The sequence below is a fragment of the Engraulis encrasicolus genome, chromosome 1, assembly GCF_034702125.1.
Source record: "Engraulis encrasicolus isolate BLACKSEA-1 chromosome 1, IST_EnEncr_1.0, whole genome shotgun sequence".
Classification (NCBI taxonomy): domain Eukaryota; kingdom Metazoa; phylum Chordata; class Actinopteri; order Clupeiformes; family Engraulidae; genus Engraulis; species Engraulis encrasicolus.
This window is the reverse complement of record NC_085857.1, coordinates 28250526-28265526: the sequence shown is the minus strand read 5'-3', so window position 1 is coordinate 28265526 and position 15001 is coordinate 28250526. Positions and strand designations below refer to the sequence as shown.

The 15001-nt window shown below is 41.9% G+C and overlaps 2 protein-coding genes and 1 long non-coding RNA gene across 3 annotated transcripts; 2 read left to right on the top strand and 1 right to left on the bottom strand.

Annotated features, from left to right (window-relative positions):
• The first annotated feature begins 12 nt into the window (after positions 1 to 12).
• Positions 13 to 3388, top strand: LOC134458592 (cerebellin-1-like). Its single transcript, XM_063211047.1, has 4 exons — positions 13 to 619; positions 1563 to 1694; positions 2414 to 2541; positions 2997 to 3388. The coding sequence occupies exons 1-4, from the start codon at positions 322 to 324 to the stop codon at positions 3177 to 3179; spliced, it is 741 nt and encodes a 246-aa protein (XP_063067117.1). The 5' UTR covers positions 13 to 321; the 3' UTR covers positions 3180 to 3388.
• A 2207-nt stretch (positions 3389 to 5595) lies between these two features.
• On the bottom strand, positions 5596 to 7087 carry LOC134458537 (uncharacterized). Its single transcript, XR_010036593.1, has 2 exons — positions 7046 to 7087; positions 5596 to 6673 (listed from the first exon to the last, which is right to left on the bottom strand). It is a non-coding gene; the product is annotated as an uncharacterized LOC134458537 (long non-coding RNA).
• Positions 7088 to 8090: 1003 nt separating this feature from the next.
• On the top strand, positions 8091 to 14440 carry LOC134458472 (zinc finger protein 599-like). Its single transcript, XM_063210838.1, has 7 exons — positions 8091 to 8286; positions 8480 to 8650; positions 8766 to 8827; positions 10437 to 10512; positions 11035 to 11184; positions 11299 to 11701; positions 12250 to 14440. Exons 1-7 carry the CDS (start codon positions 8284 to 8286, stop codon positions 13758 to 13760), a joined length of 2376 nt encoding a protein of 791 aa, XP_063066908.1. The 5' UTR covers positions 8091 to 8283; the 3' UTR covers positions 13761 to 14440.
• The last annotated feature ends 561 nt before the right edge of the window (positions 14441 to 15001 follow it).

The window sequence follows — 15001 nt, the reverse complement described above, 5'->3', positions numbered from 1 at the left end:
GGGATTGTGCAACCCTAAGCCAAGGGTCAGTCAGAACAAAGAGGTGTTTGAATCATCAGGTTAAACATTAAGCAGAGGACCGAGATAGGATGTTAAAAGAGAGTGGCCAGCAGAATGTAGGCCTAGTACAGAAGAGTAGAGGAGTAGCCTAGTTGACTTGAGCACTTGAGGTACCGTATAGTAGGTAGTATTTTTACCACAAATAATTTCTCTCCTGTAGAGACAGTAAATGCTCATCTTATCTTGTAGACACACAGAGAACAACTGGGTAAGCAGACACATCCATTAATTCAGTGCACCGTAAATTGTGTTCGTTAAAGTATGGGGACTTTGAAAGCAGCACCAAGGCAGAACGTGCTTCTACTGCTGCTATCGCTGCCTTTGTTGTGGTGCTGCTTCTTTAGTGCAGTGGTGTCGGCAGAAAGTGGGGGGACCGACACCGGTGCTACTACCGACTCCCACTCCTCCTCGGACGTCCACGCTGCCCTGAGGGAGATGAGCGTGTTGCTAGGCGAACAGAAGGCAGAGCTCCGGAATGCAAAGAGCCAGATCGCCGCCCTGATGGACAGAGTCAAGAACAGCGAGAGCCAGCTGGAGCAGATGAGGAAGGACCAACAGGGTGAGCAGCTTTCAGTTTCTTCAGCATCGTCATCATCTTCCTCTTATTCTTCATAATCTCTTCTTCTTCTTCTTCCTCGTCCGCTTCTTCTTCAAGCAGGGTGAGCACCTTTCATCATCATCATCATCATCATCGTCTTCTTCTTCAGGCAGGGGAGGAGCTTTCATCACCATCATAATATCACCATCTTCTTCTTCATTTTCTTGTTCCTGTTGCTCTTGTTGTTGTTCTTCTTGTTGTTGTTCTTCTTGTTGTTTCTTGTTGTTGTTGTTGTTGTTGTTGTTGTTGTTGTTGTTGTTGTTGTTGTTGTTGTTGTTGTTGTTGTTGTTGTTGTTGTTGCTCTTGTTGTCTTGTTGCTCTTCTTCTTCTTCTTCTTCTTCTTCTTCTTCTTCTTCTTCTTCTTCTTCTTCTTCTTCTTCTTCTTCTTCTTCTTCTTCGCCCACAGAAGGAGCAGGGCTGGCTATCAGGCTGTAACAAGTTTGTGTGTCTGTCGTAGGTTTTTGAATGGGTGAACTTTTGAATGGGTGAACATACAGTATTTTCACATTGTGTGTGCTATTTTCTATTATTAGGGCCACATGAACTAATTGTTAACTTTTGGTGACTGACTTTCAAGGTGGGTAACTTTCAAGATGCCCGCAAAGGCATCAGAATCAACGCTTTTGCATTGAGTTCCATCCATTTCATCACCATTATTATTATTATTACGCTACTAGCAATTATACTGATGGCAGTTAATATGAGTGAGTCCTACTAACTATGAAAAAAAGGCCTGGTGCAGAGACAAAAAAAGCAGTCATAACTCGTAGAAAGCCACGTTGGCAAGTCAAAGACTAATGCTATGATGATAATGAGGATGATGATGATGAGTATGATGATGATGATGATTATTATTATTATTAATGTTATGCTAATAAACATTTTCCACGAAATGTATCTACAGAGGGCAGTGTGGCCTTTTCTCTCTCACTGGAGACCACAGGGACTGGACACACCGGGCCTTTCAACACGGGAACAACACTCGTCTTCAAACAAGTCTTCTGCAATGTTGGCAATGGATACAACGCCGACACAGGTGAGGTGACCTTCTATTAGAGGGGTATTCTAAGGAGCTGGTTCAGGAGTAAACCAGGTTAAGTTAAGAGATAAATTATCTAATAGAAGAGCCTGGAATCCTTCTTTTTTGTCATTAAAGTTCTTTTTCCTTTTTCTTTTGTTTCAACAACACAAATATATAGCCTACATATGACATTCAAAAAAAAAACAAAAAAACCCAACAAAAAACAAACAACGGCAGCAACAGAACATGACAGCACACACCTCATACCTCAAATCCCCTACGAATTTTTACCTACACTATAATCAAAATAGACCCATGCATGCTTGACTAGCCTTATTTGGCTCTTTCTGCACCCCCTGGGATCTCCAGGCTCTTCTATTAGGTGATTTACCTCTTAACTTGACCTGGTTTACTCCTGAACCAGCTTCTTAGTAAAGGCCCCTGTACACTACATTTGCAATGCTTGCACAAAAGTGTAGGCCTACACATGCAAAGACTTGTGCTGTTTTTTTCAATGGGACTTCATTCACAGCATGTTAAAGCTCGCACAGAAAAGCATACTCGACTTGAGTTTTATGTCCAAGTTGCAAAGCGGACAGCAGCCCATCTGGCCTCTGTGGTGTGGAAGGAATGATCTGTTTTCATATTTTATAACCTTTTCGGACTGAGCACAGACAAGTTCACCTACATGTGTATGTGACTGTGACTCTGTGTGTGTGTGTGTGTATCCCCAGGCTTCTTCACAGCGCCTGTGAGGGGATTATACGAGTTCAGCTTCGTCCTCCACTCCGCTGGTGGTTACAGTTCACTGGGCACACTGAGGAGGAACAGGCAAGACGTGGTGTCTGTCTACTCTACCCAGGTATCCACCCCCCCACGCCACATACAATCCAGTGGCACATCCAAATGACCTGGTTTTACCTGTCTATTTTCATCCAGGTGATTGCTTGGTGGACGTGTTCTTCATGGCTCCAAATATGTGGGCCTTTGACAGCCAATTGCACTAACACCACCTTCCATGTAGCTGCTCCATTACTTTGGAATAAACTACCCAATCACATTCCAAACGCACCTGAAAACATACCTTTTCTTAGAGGCCTTAATTTCCACAGGCACACACACCTACATACAGTACATACAGTACGTACACACCAACACACATACCTGTTGTTGTTAAGCAACCCTGGGTGTTTTGAAAGGTGCTATATAAAAATATATAAAACGAAAATATTGTTTTTTTTAATTATTATTGTTGTTATTATTATTAATTATATTTTAATATTAATAATGTGACGCACATCTGCTCCACCCACCCAGGGCTCCCACCACAACAACGCCTCCAATGGGGTCAGCCTGCTGCTGGAGAAGGGAGATGTGGTGGACGTGTTCATGCCCCCAAACATGTGGGCCTTTGACAACCAGTACCACTACACCACCTTCAGGGGACACCTGCTGTTCAGGGTGGAGGAAGAGTCTCCTCCTTCCCCGCCGATGAAATGATGGTTACAGTAATCAAGTGGTTCCCAAACTGTGGGTGAATCCTAATATGCGGACTTACGTCCTCCCTTGCTCACTTGCCTGCTTGTGACCTCATGATGATGTCACTGACGACAGAAAATGAATTCAATATCTTGCAAAAGCACAATTCTAATGTCATTTTCTCATTTGCAATTGGGATGGTGAATGAAAAAAAGTCCCCCAAAAGTTGTTGTGGCTAGGCTGACAGCTGGGAAACGTTATATTTTCCTTCACGGAGGTGGGGCCAGGAGGCAGAGTGAGGCCACAAGCACAAGTGGAGGACAGGAGTGTGCATATTGGAATACACACTGTGGGTCGGGACTCCTGGAGGGGGTGTCGTGGAGGTACAGTACTGCAGGGGGGGCAGCAGACAGAAGGGACTCTTTGCATAAAATCTTGAATATATGATATTATGACCTTTCCATACATTGTTAGTAACAATAGGCAAGTAAGAAGTTAATGAATGTATTTATCATCCAGGTGATTTACATGAAGGTTGGTCAGAGATGCGTTTCTTGAATTTGGAAAATAGGAGGGGTTTTTTTTTTTTTGGGGGGGGGGGGGTACACACACACACACAAACACACACACACAGACACACACACACACACACACATGCACACACGCGCACACACACACACACATTCAAAATCCAGATTGCTAGTGAGATCATGACTTGATTTGTACTTTCGGGAGATATTGAATAAAGCATCAGGAAAGGATGTGAGGAACTATAGACCAATGACACTTACTTAGCATCTAGCTGAAAGACACTCAATAAAACCCAAGATACCTGGAAGTCCTGGAAGTATAAGAGTGAAGATGAAACTTGAAGCGTTGACATCATGACCTAGCATCTATCTATTCAGCTTCTTTTGTTTGTGCGTTCAACACCTACCGTTGGTTTAGCATAGAGGTGGTAATACTAATATGCACTGTTTCAGTATTTTCAGCTCAGTTTTGGTTTACTTGAGGGTGTTGTGATAAAAGTACTGTTAACCAGTCATACACATACAATATGTCACAGAAGTGAGTACATTCCTCACATTTTTTTTGCAGATTTGTAGGGCTTTTCATAGGACAACATTAAAGGTACACTGTGCAGGAAATTGTCAAAGAAGGTACTGCAACTATGCTGCTAATTGAAACTGTGTTGCCTATTGCCAAATTTGACCTTTTCATGAAAGTCATAAACTAATATTTTCTAATATGGCCCAAGTACAGTCATTTTTGCAGCTAAAAATGGCTATTTCTGGAAATTAAAATTGGCGGACCATGGAGAACATTCCCCTTTTCATGTATAAAAAGTGCAATTTTTCCAGTCATAATGAATACTTAGAATTTGATGGTGATTAGTGAATGGGTAGCATGAATTCTAGAAATAAACAACTAAAAATCTTACACAGTCAGTGTGAGTGTGTACCTTTAAAGAAATTTCACTTCGACATTATGATTAGTAGTGACATACATAACCGCTTAAATTTCTTGTTCACTCACAAAAAATCTAAATACAGCCATTAACATTTGACGTCTAACAAAAGTGAGTAGGCCTACACCCTGGGTTAAAATCCTGTAGTACAGTAGATTCTACAGTAGAGTGTGCCTGAGAAGGGGCCGTATTGGCCCGAGACGTCTCGAAATGAAAAAGGATTAATAGGGAGGTAATTGGTGTGCGTTCCAACCTCGCCTTACAGTGAACTTTTACATTTCGAGTCTGCTCCCTTCTGTCCTGGCCAGCCCTAAATGTAGCTCTGTGAGACTCTTCTCAAACATGTGGAATCACTGGCAAGCATGCTTGTATGTGGGACAATGACTTGAAAATTATGATATATCTGTGTTTTTTTATTTTTGTTCCCCCTTCTTTTTCTTTGTCAGTTGTTCCGGGTTTTTGTTTGTTGGTTTTTTTAATATATGTACTGTGTTGTGATGCTTTGTCTTTTTAATGTGATATGGATCCCTCTGGGTCTGGAATAAAGAATGAATTGAATTGAATTGAATTGAATAAAATAGATGGGTGTGAGATTTGAATGATTTTCTATGGAGAGTATTATGATCTGCCTCAGTTGTTGACATGCATATTTCTTTAGGTGAAATTCAGATTTCCAAAGTTGACAGCATTCATGCATCCCCAAACCATCTCAGTCCCACTAACATGCTTGACTAGCCAGATGATACACCTTTTTTGTAAAACTCCCTTGTTTACCACCACACATGCTTGACACCATCTAAAGCAAATTTAACATTAGAGTAGGGAAGAGCACTTTTACTAATCCCAGGGGAAATTAAGGTGTCATTATGCAAAATTAAATTGTTTGGTAACTAGAACATGACACTTAACCTCACAGACTCACACATACGGTATTGTTGCTGTTCACAACTCTCATGTAGACTAATGCAATGGATTACAAATATTTTTTATTAAGTTATGAAGGCATACTTACAACAAAACTGACTGTTTGAGTGTATATTTTAAAGTTGATATATTACAATGGTGCCACCATAGAAGATAAATTAAAACCTGGAAAAATAAAGTACTTTGACATTACCGCATGGTGACAACATTACGCCCCATGTATAAATGAAAACGTGAGTTCCCACCATGTCTCTCTGCAGGTGAGTGTGTGTGTTCATGGAGCAATAATATATACTGTATGTCTGCATGTCTTTGTATTGAGAACCCGTGTCTGACTGCACAGGACTCATTATGAGAAATTCTATTTTCCTTTTACTTCAAGTTCTTCTGCAGTCCTCTGCTTATTTGTAATCTTTGTGTGCAAGTCAATCTTTGCCCTACCCTCCTTTCCTGTTCCCGTGATTTATCCTTGCCTCAGTAATAATGTTTCTCTGATGTTTACTGGCACAGATCAACATTTTGGGGACATTCTCCCATTCAACATACCAACTTAGAATGAGGGAATGACCTGTGAATTATGCCTTATGCAAACCATTGAATAAACCAAGTTATTGATCTTGTCGCGAGGTCAGAGGCAACAGGAAAGGATGAAAGGAACTATATTGACTTGCAACAGTAATGTCCAATATCCCAACTCCCATCCTCCCCACGTGCTTGCAGCCTCGTTACAACATCACAAGAAGTCATTGATGACAGATGTTTAAGTCAATATCTCGCAAAATTGTGATCGAAAGGTCATTTTCATAGTCCCCCAATAGCAGTTGCGGCTAGGTTGACAGAAAAGAAACTTGATTGTTTTCTCCATGAAGGAGGTGCGTCACATGAAGCACAAGGTCGTAAGCCATAAGGTCGAGGACAGAAGTCAGGATATTGGAAAGAGCCCTCCGTGTCTTCTTAGTCTTCTGCACTCCGCTGCTTCAGCTGCAGTTCGTTCTTCACCGAGCTCTTCATCGCCTTCTGCAGGATCCAGGTGGCAAAGTGGATGCCGAAAAAGGCGCCGCCGGCAACCCACAACCAGTTCCTCCTCATCCAACTCGGATTCTTCATGGCTGACAGGCCACAGCTAAAAGATTGTGGAGAAAAAGAAGGAAAAGAGAAATAAAGAAAAGAAAGATTAAATGTCGAAGATAGCACCACCAGCAACCCATAACCAGTTGTTTCTCTCAGTCAACTTGGATTCTTCATGGTTGATAGTTTAAATGGTGCCCCAGTGAAACAGTGCAGGAGTGCTAGTGTCATCCAAAGTGACTAGAGATATTATTTTGGGATTGGGATTATGGGATTAGGTGCCTTGCACTACAGCCATGATTGATGAAGGTGTATGGAGATGTCAGGTAGGATTTGATCCTACAACCCCCAGATTGAAAGACAAACCACTAGGCCAGAGCTGCCCCGGCCATACAGTACATACTACCAAGTTCAGTATGGGTCTTACCTTAGCAATGCAATTCACACAAAAAAGAAAGTTTATTTCTCCTGAGCAGCAGGCGCCTCTGGTGCTGCAGCTGCGGGTGCTGGGTCGGGTGTTGCGGGCTTGGCAGGCGGCGGCGGAGGAGGAGGTTCCGGGGCAACGAAGGCTACTATGCCCGGTTGAGGAATATAGTCGAGCTCTCGGCTTTTTCGCAGCAGTGGATTCGACTTGACAGTGTACCAGCCCCAGTGAATGAGCCCGAGACTTGTGCCCATAACAATCAAGACTTTGTAGTTTTGCCAAAAACTTTTCAGTTTCCCCATGGTTGCGTGCACTGTGTTAGAGGAGACAAGACAAAAATGTAACCTCGATTAGTGTATTGTGGCTTGTGTCACTACCTCAAACAAGTGGCTAACGCAAAAGCAATACAAAGGAAAAAATAGGGGCCGTAAAAGAAGACCGTATTTCTGCTCTATTTGGAGAGTTTATTGAAGCAGTGGATGTAAGAGTTGCAGTTGTGTAATATGCACTTGATAGCATTTGGCTAAGTGTCGGTAGCTTTAAAATGACAAATCTCTCACCTCTAAACGCTCAACGTTGCAAGAAGGCTTTCACTGCGGTCTCCATAAAATACATGCAGGTCCTAATCTGTATCTGGTTTACGAATTATGTTTTTGATAGCGCGGCAGTGTAATTCACATTTATTAAAACACCACTCTCACCTTCAATGTGCTGCTGTGTCTTGTGAAGATTCCATTTTGGACCCTGCCCACCTAAGGAAGCCAAAATATTGCCTCTATTACTAAAACAACCCAGAGTATTAAATAGCAAGAAGAAAATAAAGTAGGTTATAAAATACAATTCAACACTTCTTATAGTTAACATTTTTAATAATCTAAAATAAAAAGTCCCTCATAAAAACTGTATGTATGAAACGACAACGACTTTGAAAAGCAGGCATAAATTAGGACAGCTAAGAATCTCAGTAGCCTTGCCATTGGTTTAAAGAAATGTTCCCTGATTGGCCAGTGGTTCATTCTGGAAAAATGTGCTTCAAAAATGTATACATGTCCCTCACTTTATGGATGAAAACAGCGACCGTAGTCTTCATGTATTAAATTAACTAGAAGGTTAGCATTCGTTTTTATGGTGCTAAACCTTTCTATTCAGATAGAAGGGAGAAAACTCCAAAGAAAAGTGCAAGGATCGTAACTATGCTGCAGAAAGCAGTTGTTCAGTGAGAGACTGTGACCACTACAAGCATGGTAAGTTTTGTGACAAGAACTTCTCATATATATTTTTTTAATTAATATCATCACTGGAATAGTAGCCTATGCCAGTCATTGCTGATCTGTTTAGTGATTGAAATAGAAACCTATGCGTTATTACGCACGTGTATACAGTTGGAGTTGCAATGGAAAAACATGTTCCCTTTTGTGACGAGGAAATTGCTTACAGGATCCGGACTGGCATACGCAAATCTTAAAGTCAACATTACAGGAGAATGAAGTTCATTTGCAGCAGATAAAGGCTGATGAAGTTGAGCTGTGCCAGACCCTGAGACTACAGGTAGAAGATCTCCAGAAGAGGCTTGAGGAGAAGGACAACAAACTCACTCAGGCAAACAAGGTGACACCTGTTTGTTAACCTCATGAATGTTGGGCTGCTGTATCATATCGATGACTTTGAGTTATTTTGAGCAGCAGTCCTGACCCTTAATGTCCCATCTCGTCTCCCCCAACAGGTGATCAGAGCACTGAGGGATGAGGTGCAGACACTGCAGCAACAGCTGGAGCAGCATAGACGGTCAGTACAGACTCACACATAGCAAATTTTATCTGGCCCACTGTTGGCCCGATTCTTTTTCGCAATTGCTGACAGTTGGCCCAATTCTGTCTTTGTCCGTGGCCCAATACTGGCCCTATTACCATATGCTGACAGTTATTTTCTGTGTCCGCTCAGTGTTGGCTCTGTTACTGCATGAAGTGACCGTTATTTTCAGTGTCCGCTCAGTGTTGGCTCTGTTACTGCATGAAGTGACCGTTATTTTCAGTGTTCTATGAAGTGTTGGCTGAGTCACGGTAACCAGTGTTCCAGCCGAGCTGACACTCAGCCGACAGTGCCGATATTCAGCCAAAATCAGGCAGACTGTGCTTGCTACATGGATCCTCTCCACATACTCCATTCACACTCAGATCCATTGGGGTCCTTCCTTCACCACCTTGTCAATGCGTTTTAGTGTGGTGCTAACATTTCAGTTGCTATAGGCCTATGCTTTTGATGTTATACATGAAGTCTATAACATGCTGTAATTAAAACAGAGTAGCCATTGTAATTCACAAAGTAAATGTTTGTGCAACGCCAAGTTCAAACACCAGTAAATTGCCGATGCCAAAGAAGAGCAACGAGACGGTTACTTACAACGTAATTGAGGGTTTATATGAAGCAAACACACTTAGGACAAAAAGGGAGGTTGGAGGGGTAGCTGTTCATCTACAGGGTAACACTAAACACAGGGAACACAGGAATACTGTAAACCACTACAATAAATCGGTGTGGAAGGGTAAAATGAACTAATACAATTGGCCTGTGGTTAACATCTGTACTCACGGCAGCCAGTGGCCCGGGCCGAAATGCACAAAACTCTCAGTGATTAAATGTAAATTAAATAGTGTGACAGTTACAATTAAATTACCTTTGTTAAATTTAACAAACAATATCTAAAAGGGATAAAATCACTTGCACTACTAAATCAAATCTATGCTGGCTCACTGACTGAAGTTATTGGTGGCGCACAGTGTTAATTTTGTCAGCTTTATTTGATTTAGTCGTAGTCTTAGTCACAATGACAAAAATCAATTTTAGTCTTAGTCATATTTTAGTCATTGCCTTCCCAATTTAGTGTTAGTCTTTGTCTAAATGACGAAAATCAATTTTTAGTCATTTTTGTCATTTTAGTCAACATTGTACATAATAGAACTTCTCCACACACTGCTTCTCTTTTTAACATACATATATCATTGACTGTACAGAATAAACCTTCTCCGCACACTGCTTCTCTTTTTAACATACTATCACACTGTACAGAATGAAACTTTTTCACACACTCTCTTTTTCTCTATTTTATTTAACATCAGTGTTAATTTAGTCAGCTTTTTAAAATTTAGTCTTAGTCTTAGTCACAATGACGAAAATCAATTTTAGTCTTAGTCATATTTTAGTCATTGCCTTCCCAATTTAGTCTTAGTCTTAGTCTAAATGACGAAAATCAAAAAAGGGCTTTGACGAAATATTTTAGTCATAGTCATGGTTGACGAAATTAACACTGGGTGGCGCACAGTATCACAGTACAGGTTGCACCCAAACATACACCAGCCATATCCCAACATTCTTTCTGCTCTGACGCCCTCCACAGGAAGTACCATGATGATGTATTTGGACAGAGAGGACGGCTGTGTCAGTGTGGAAGAGGAAATGACATCACTACATTGGTAGGCTGCCCGGCAGTCATGTGCCACTTTTACTTTGCTCAAGTGCTAGGTTCTATGCCTCATACATATGCATGAAACGTTGACTGAAGTTGTCGGGTACGGTTTTACATTGGCAAGGTTCTTCACCTTGGCCGTAGGTGGAGTGAGCAGACGCTGGGAGTGGCCGCAAAAGCACGGGGTATCTCCGTGTCTTTCGCAAACACGACCTGGTTCATAAAACAGAGTTAATTAACACGTTTAGTAACCATGTCCTCATCGAAACCATAACAACTTATTACATGAACTCAAAGGGCAGGGCAAGGCAAGTTGTGAATTGTATTGGATGTTTACAGGCTGGACTGTAGATTGTAGTAGAAGTCACTGCATTGCCTCCTGTCTGGCCAAAGTGCAAAGCGTGCCAAAGAGGACGCAAATTAATAGCAGACATTGTCCAAAATTGTGTGTGTGTGTGTGTGTGTGTGTGTGTGTGTGTGTGTGTGTGTGTGTGTGTGTGTGTGCGTGTGCGCGCACATATGTTTACAGACAACAGCTGTCCTGTCAGACTGTCGCCCCAGTGAGCCAGAGCCTGATTCCTCAGATGCAGGAACATCACAGGAGGACCAGGATGTTACATCACAGGAACACAGGATCACACTGCTCCGCCCTTCTCTGGAAACTAACATTGGTTCTGAGGTAGGACTTTTTAAAGATGGATTTAAAATTGAATCATTGTATAGTAGTGTGTATGTCGAACTTCTTTGCAAAATAAATCTTTTATCAAATAACAGCTTCTCTTTGCCATTGTAGGTATGCGAGATGCCACCAAACATCTTCCTGTACTGCACCTCGGAGGACGACCCAGCAAACATTTCAAATCCTCCTGATGACGTCATGCTGACATCAGCACAGGAACTGGAGGAAGACCCGGCAGATGATGTTCCATTGTCTCCAGGTGATGGTACACTGACATCACCACGGCAACTTAAGAATAACCCAGCAGATGATGTTCCACTGTCTCCTGGTGATGGTACACGAACATCACCAAAGGACCTGAAATTGCGTGTGCTGTCAGTGAAGCTACAAGACTGCCGTGACATGCTGGGGCCTGACGGAGTTTTTAAGATGCGAACTGAAGAGGAAATCAGAGATGATGACGATGACCAATGTTATCAAGATGATGATGGCGATGACGTGGATAACAGCCCAGAAAGTAAGTGCACACATGCAATATGTGGGGGAAATGAAAAAGATACCAGGTGTAATAATACTCATGGCTGTCATGCTTAACCTACTTGAAGAGTTTACCATTATTTAAGTCCATGTCATTAAAAACAACAAAATATCAAAAAAAGTTAAAAATATAAATAATTTAGGAAACATTCCTTATTATTGTTAACCTGGTTCGCACACAGATGGTTGTTATGAAGTTGGGCGAAAATGCACAAGGATCTGCGTGAGAACCAGGCTACATTACTGTAGCCATTCTCGGAGTCTGTTTAAAAAACTCATATTTCCAAGCTAGCATGTGTCATTGAATCGAAAGGGAAAAGCTAGCTGCTAGCTGCATCCATTTGTCTCAATGACGGGTGTTAACTTGAAGTTAGCACAAGTTGGGCTGCCGGCTAGAGTGAGAAAATGGTTGGAAGAGCACCAGAAATGTTAAACTCAATTCTTAAACTGAAGTGGAGATGGAGAAATAAGCACATTTCCAGACATTATAGAATCTTACTTTAAAGAAGTTTTCCCTTTTCCGTTCAGATGAAGGATTCAACATCTGCTCAAAGGACGGAGAACTGTTGTCTGCAGCCGAGGAGAGCATCGAGGAGCCCAAGGGGCAGCAGAAGAGGAAGAAGAGAGGAAGGAACAGGGTCAAGGCTAAAACTACTAACGCCAAACATCACACATGTACAGAATGTGGTCAGACATTTTCATATCTTAGCTGGCTAGCTCAACACCTAAGAAGAAAGCACGCCAGAAGAAAGCCCTCCACTGCCACTCCACTTGGAAACGTTTCGACTAACTCTCCACATGAATATACACCCAATGACTCTGCACATGAAAATGCACGAGGTGTCGTCCAGGAAGATTATCACCCGGAGACAAATGGAACAACTATAAAAGTAAAAAAGATGCAAACCGAAGAAGACTTCAGCGATGAGGGTGATGATGATGATGATGATGATGATGATGATGATAATGATGACGACGACAGTGATTATGACCCAGAAACCGGAATGCCAACGAAAGGAAAAAAGATGCAAACCAAAGAGGGCGACGACGACGATGAGCAACGTGATCATTATGATGATGATGATGACAGTGATTACGACCCAGAAACCGATGAAATGCCTACGAAAGTAATTAAGTCCACTGAACGTGATTTGTGTGGGAAAACTCTTCCAACTCCACAAACTCCTGTCAGTCAGAAAAGAGTCCACACAGATGTACCTGAACAAGGAACTGAAAGAAAACATCCTCCTTGGTATTGGGAATGTGATGTGTGTGGGAAAATACTTTGCAATAAGCAGAGTCTTAAAATTCATAAACGACTTCACACTGGTGAAAGGCCGTATACCTGCAAACACTGCGGGGAGACTTTCAGACATTACAGTGCTTTTATCAATCACCGCGCGCATTCAAATGAGACACATGGTCCACCCAAAACTGGAGAACCACCTGAACAGGGGAATGACAGAAAAAATCCTACTTGGGAATGTGATGTATGTGGTGAAATACTTTGCGGTAAGCAAAGTCTTATTGCTCACAACCGACTGCATTTTGGTGGTGAAAAGCCTTATGCCTGCAAACATTGCGACAAAGCTTTCAGATATCACGGTAATTTTATCAAACACCAGAGAGCCCATCCAAATGAGACATATGATCTGCCCAAAATAAAAGGTCCTCCTTGGGAATGTGATTTATGTGGGAAAATACTTTGCAGTAAGCAAAGTCTTATTGATCACAAACGAGTACATGCAGATGAGAAGCCTTTTGTCTGTGAAGACTGTGGTAAAACTTTCAGTAATTACAGTAATTTCAGACAACACCAGAACACTCATTCAGACAAAACTTGGGAATGTGATGTATGTGGGAAAATAGTTCGTCATAAGCGAAGTCTTATTTATCACAAAAGACAGCACACTGGTGAAAAGCCTTATGCTTGCAAACACTGTGGTGAAACTTTCAGTCAGCACAGAAATTTCGCCCAACACCGGAGAACTCATTCAAATGAGACACATGGACTGTCTACAATGGGACAAACCAGCTGAACAGGGGACTGAAAGAAAATGTCCTCCTTGGGTATGTGTTGTATGTGGAAAAACGTTTACCCGAAAGGCAAGTCTCATCAGGCATGAACAACTGCACACAGGTGAAAAGCCACATTCCTCCACTGACTCTTCACGTGAAAACGGATCCACTGACTCTACATGTGACGTCAAATCCAAATCCACTGCTGCACCTCATGAAAACACCTCCACCATCTCTCCACATGAAAACACCTCCACCATCTCTCCACCTGAAAACACCTCCACCATCTCTCCACATTGAAACCACACCCAGTGAGTCTCCTCATGAAAACCCAAAAGGTCTCGTCCAGGAAGATTATCACCTAGACAACAATGGAACGACTGTAAAAGGAACAAATATCCAAACTGAGGAGAAAAGCCCTACCAGTGCACCATATGTGAGGAGAGACTCCCCTATCCACAAGCTCTGCAGACGCACCAGCAAAAAAGTTCACAACATTGAGTTCGACAATGTGGGCAGAGTTTTAAATTGTCTCAGGGTTTCAAATCACATGACTGTTCATATGGTTTGAATAGCACCCCAGTAAATGGGGAGGTGGATGAAGCATCTAAAAACCAGCAGTGGAGATGAACATTGTCATGAAGATGGTACCATATTTTGATTTGATATGATCCTAATGTCGTTCTCTTTTCTTGTTGCAAAATCACGGAGAAGGGTCCAGCTGCAGTAAAACAGTTCCACCCCTAATGCAAGCACGCCCATGGGCGTTCCCGGCATTTGCCGTATTGGCCAATCGTGAAGGGATACTGCATGATGTCATTTTCAAGGCCATTTCCTCTATTTACTGTCAATGCCATTTCCGGATGAAGGCTCCATGTTTTCAAAGATATCCCGTGCAAATTGTTATCTTCCAGAGAAACGTTTCACTGAACATTCCACTGACATAATATTCTCATCAATTTATGTAAGAAAGTGAGATAAATCACGTTTTCTAATCCCAATATGTATTTTGCTTTGTCTTCCCGTACCTCTGACATTGTAGCTACTGTTTAGAACTCGTGTCGCTATGCACAGATTTGTCATAACGTATCAGGTCGCCAAAATGCTTTGATTTCAACACAACGTTGACACATTGACAGTAAATACTGTATATATTGCCTAAATATATACTGTCATATTGGCATTACCTCACCTAGCTGTGTGTATCGAGGTCACTGTTAACACTGGGTAGGCTATATGATTAAACCACAGATTTATCCTT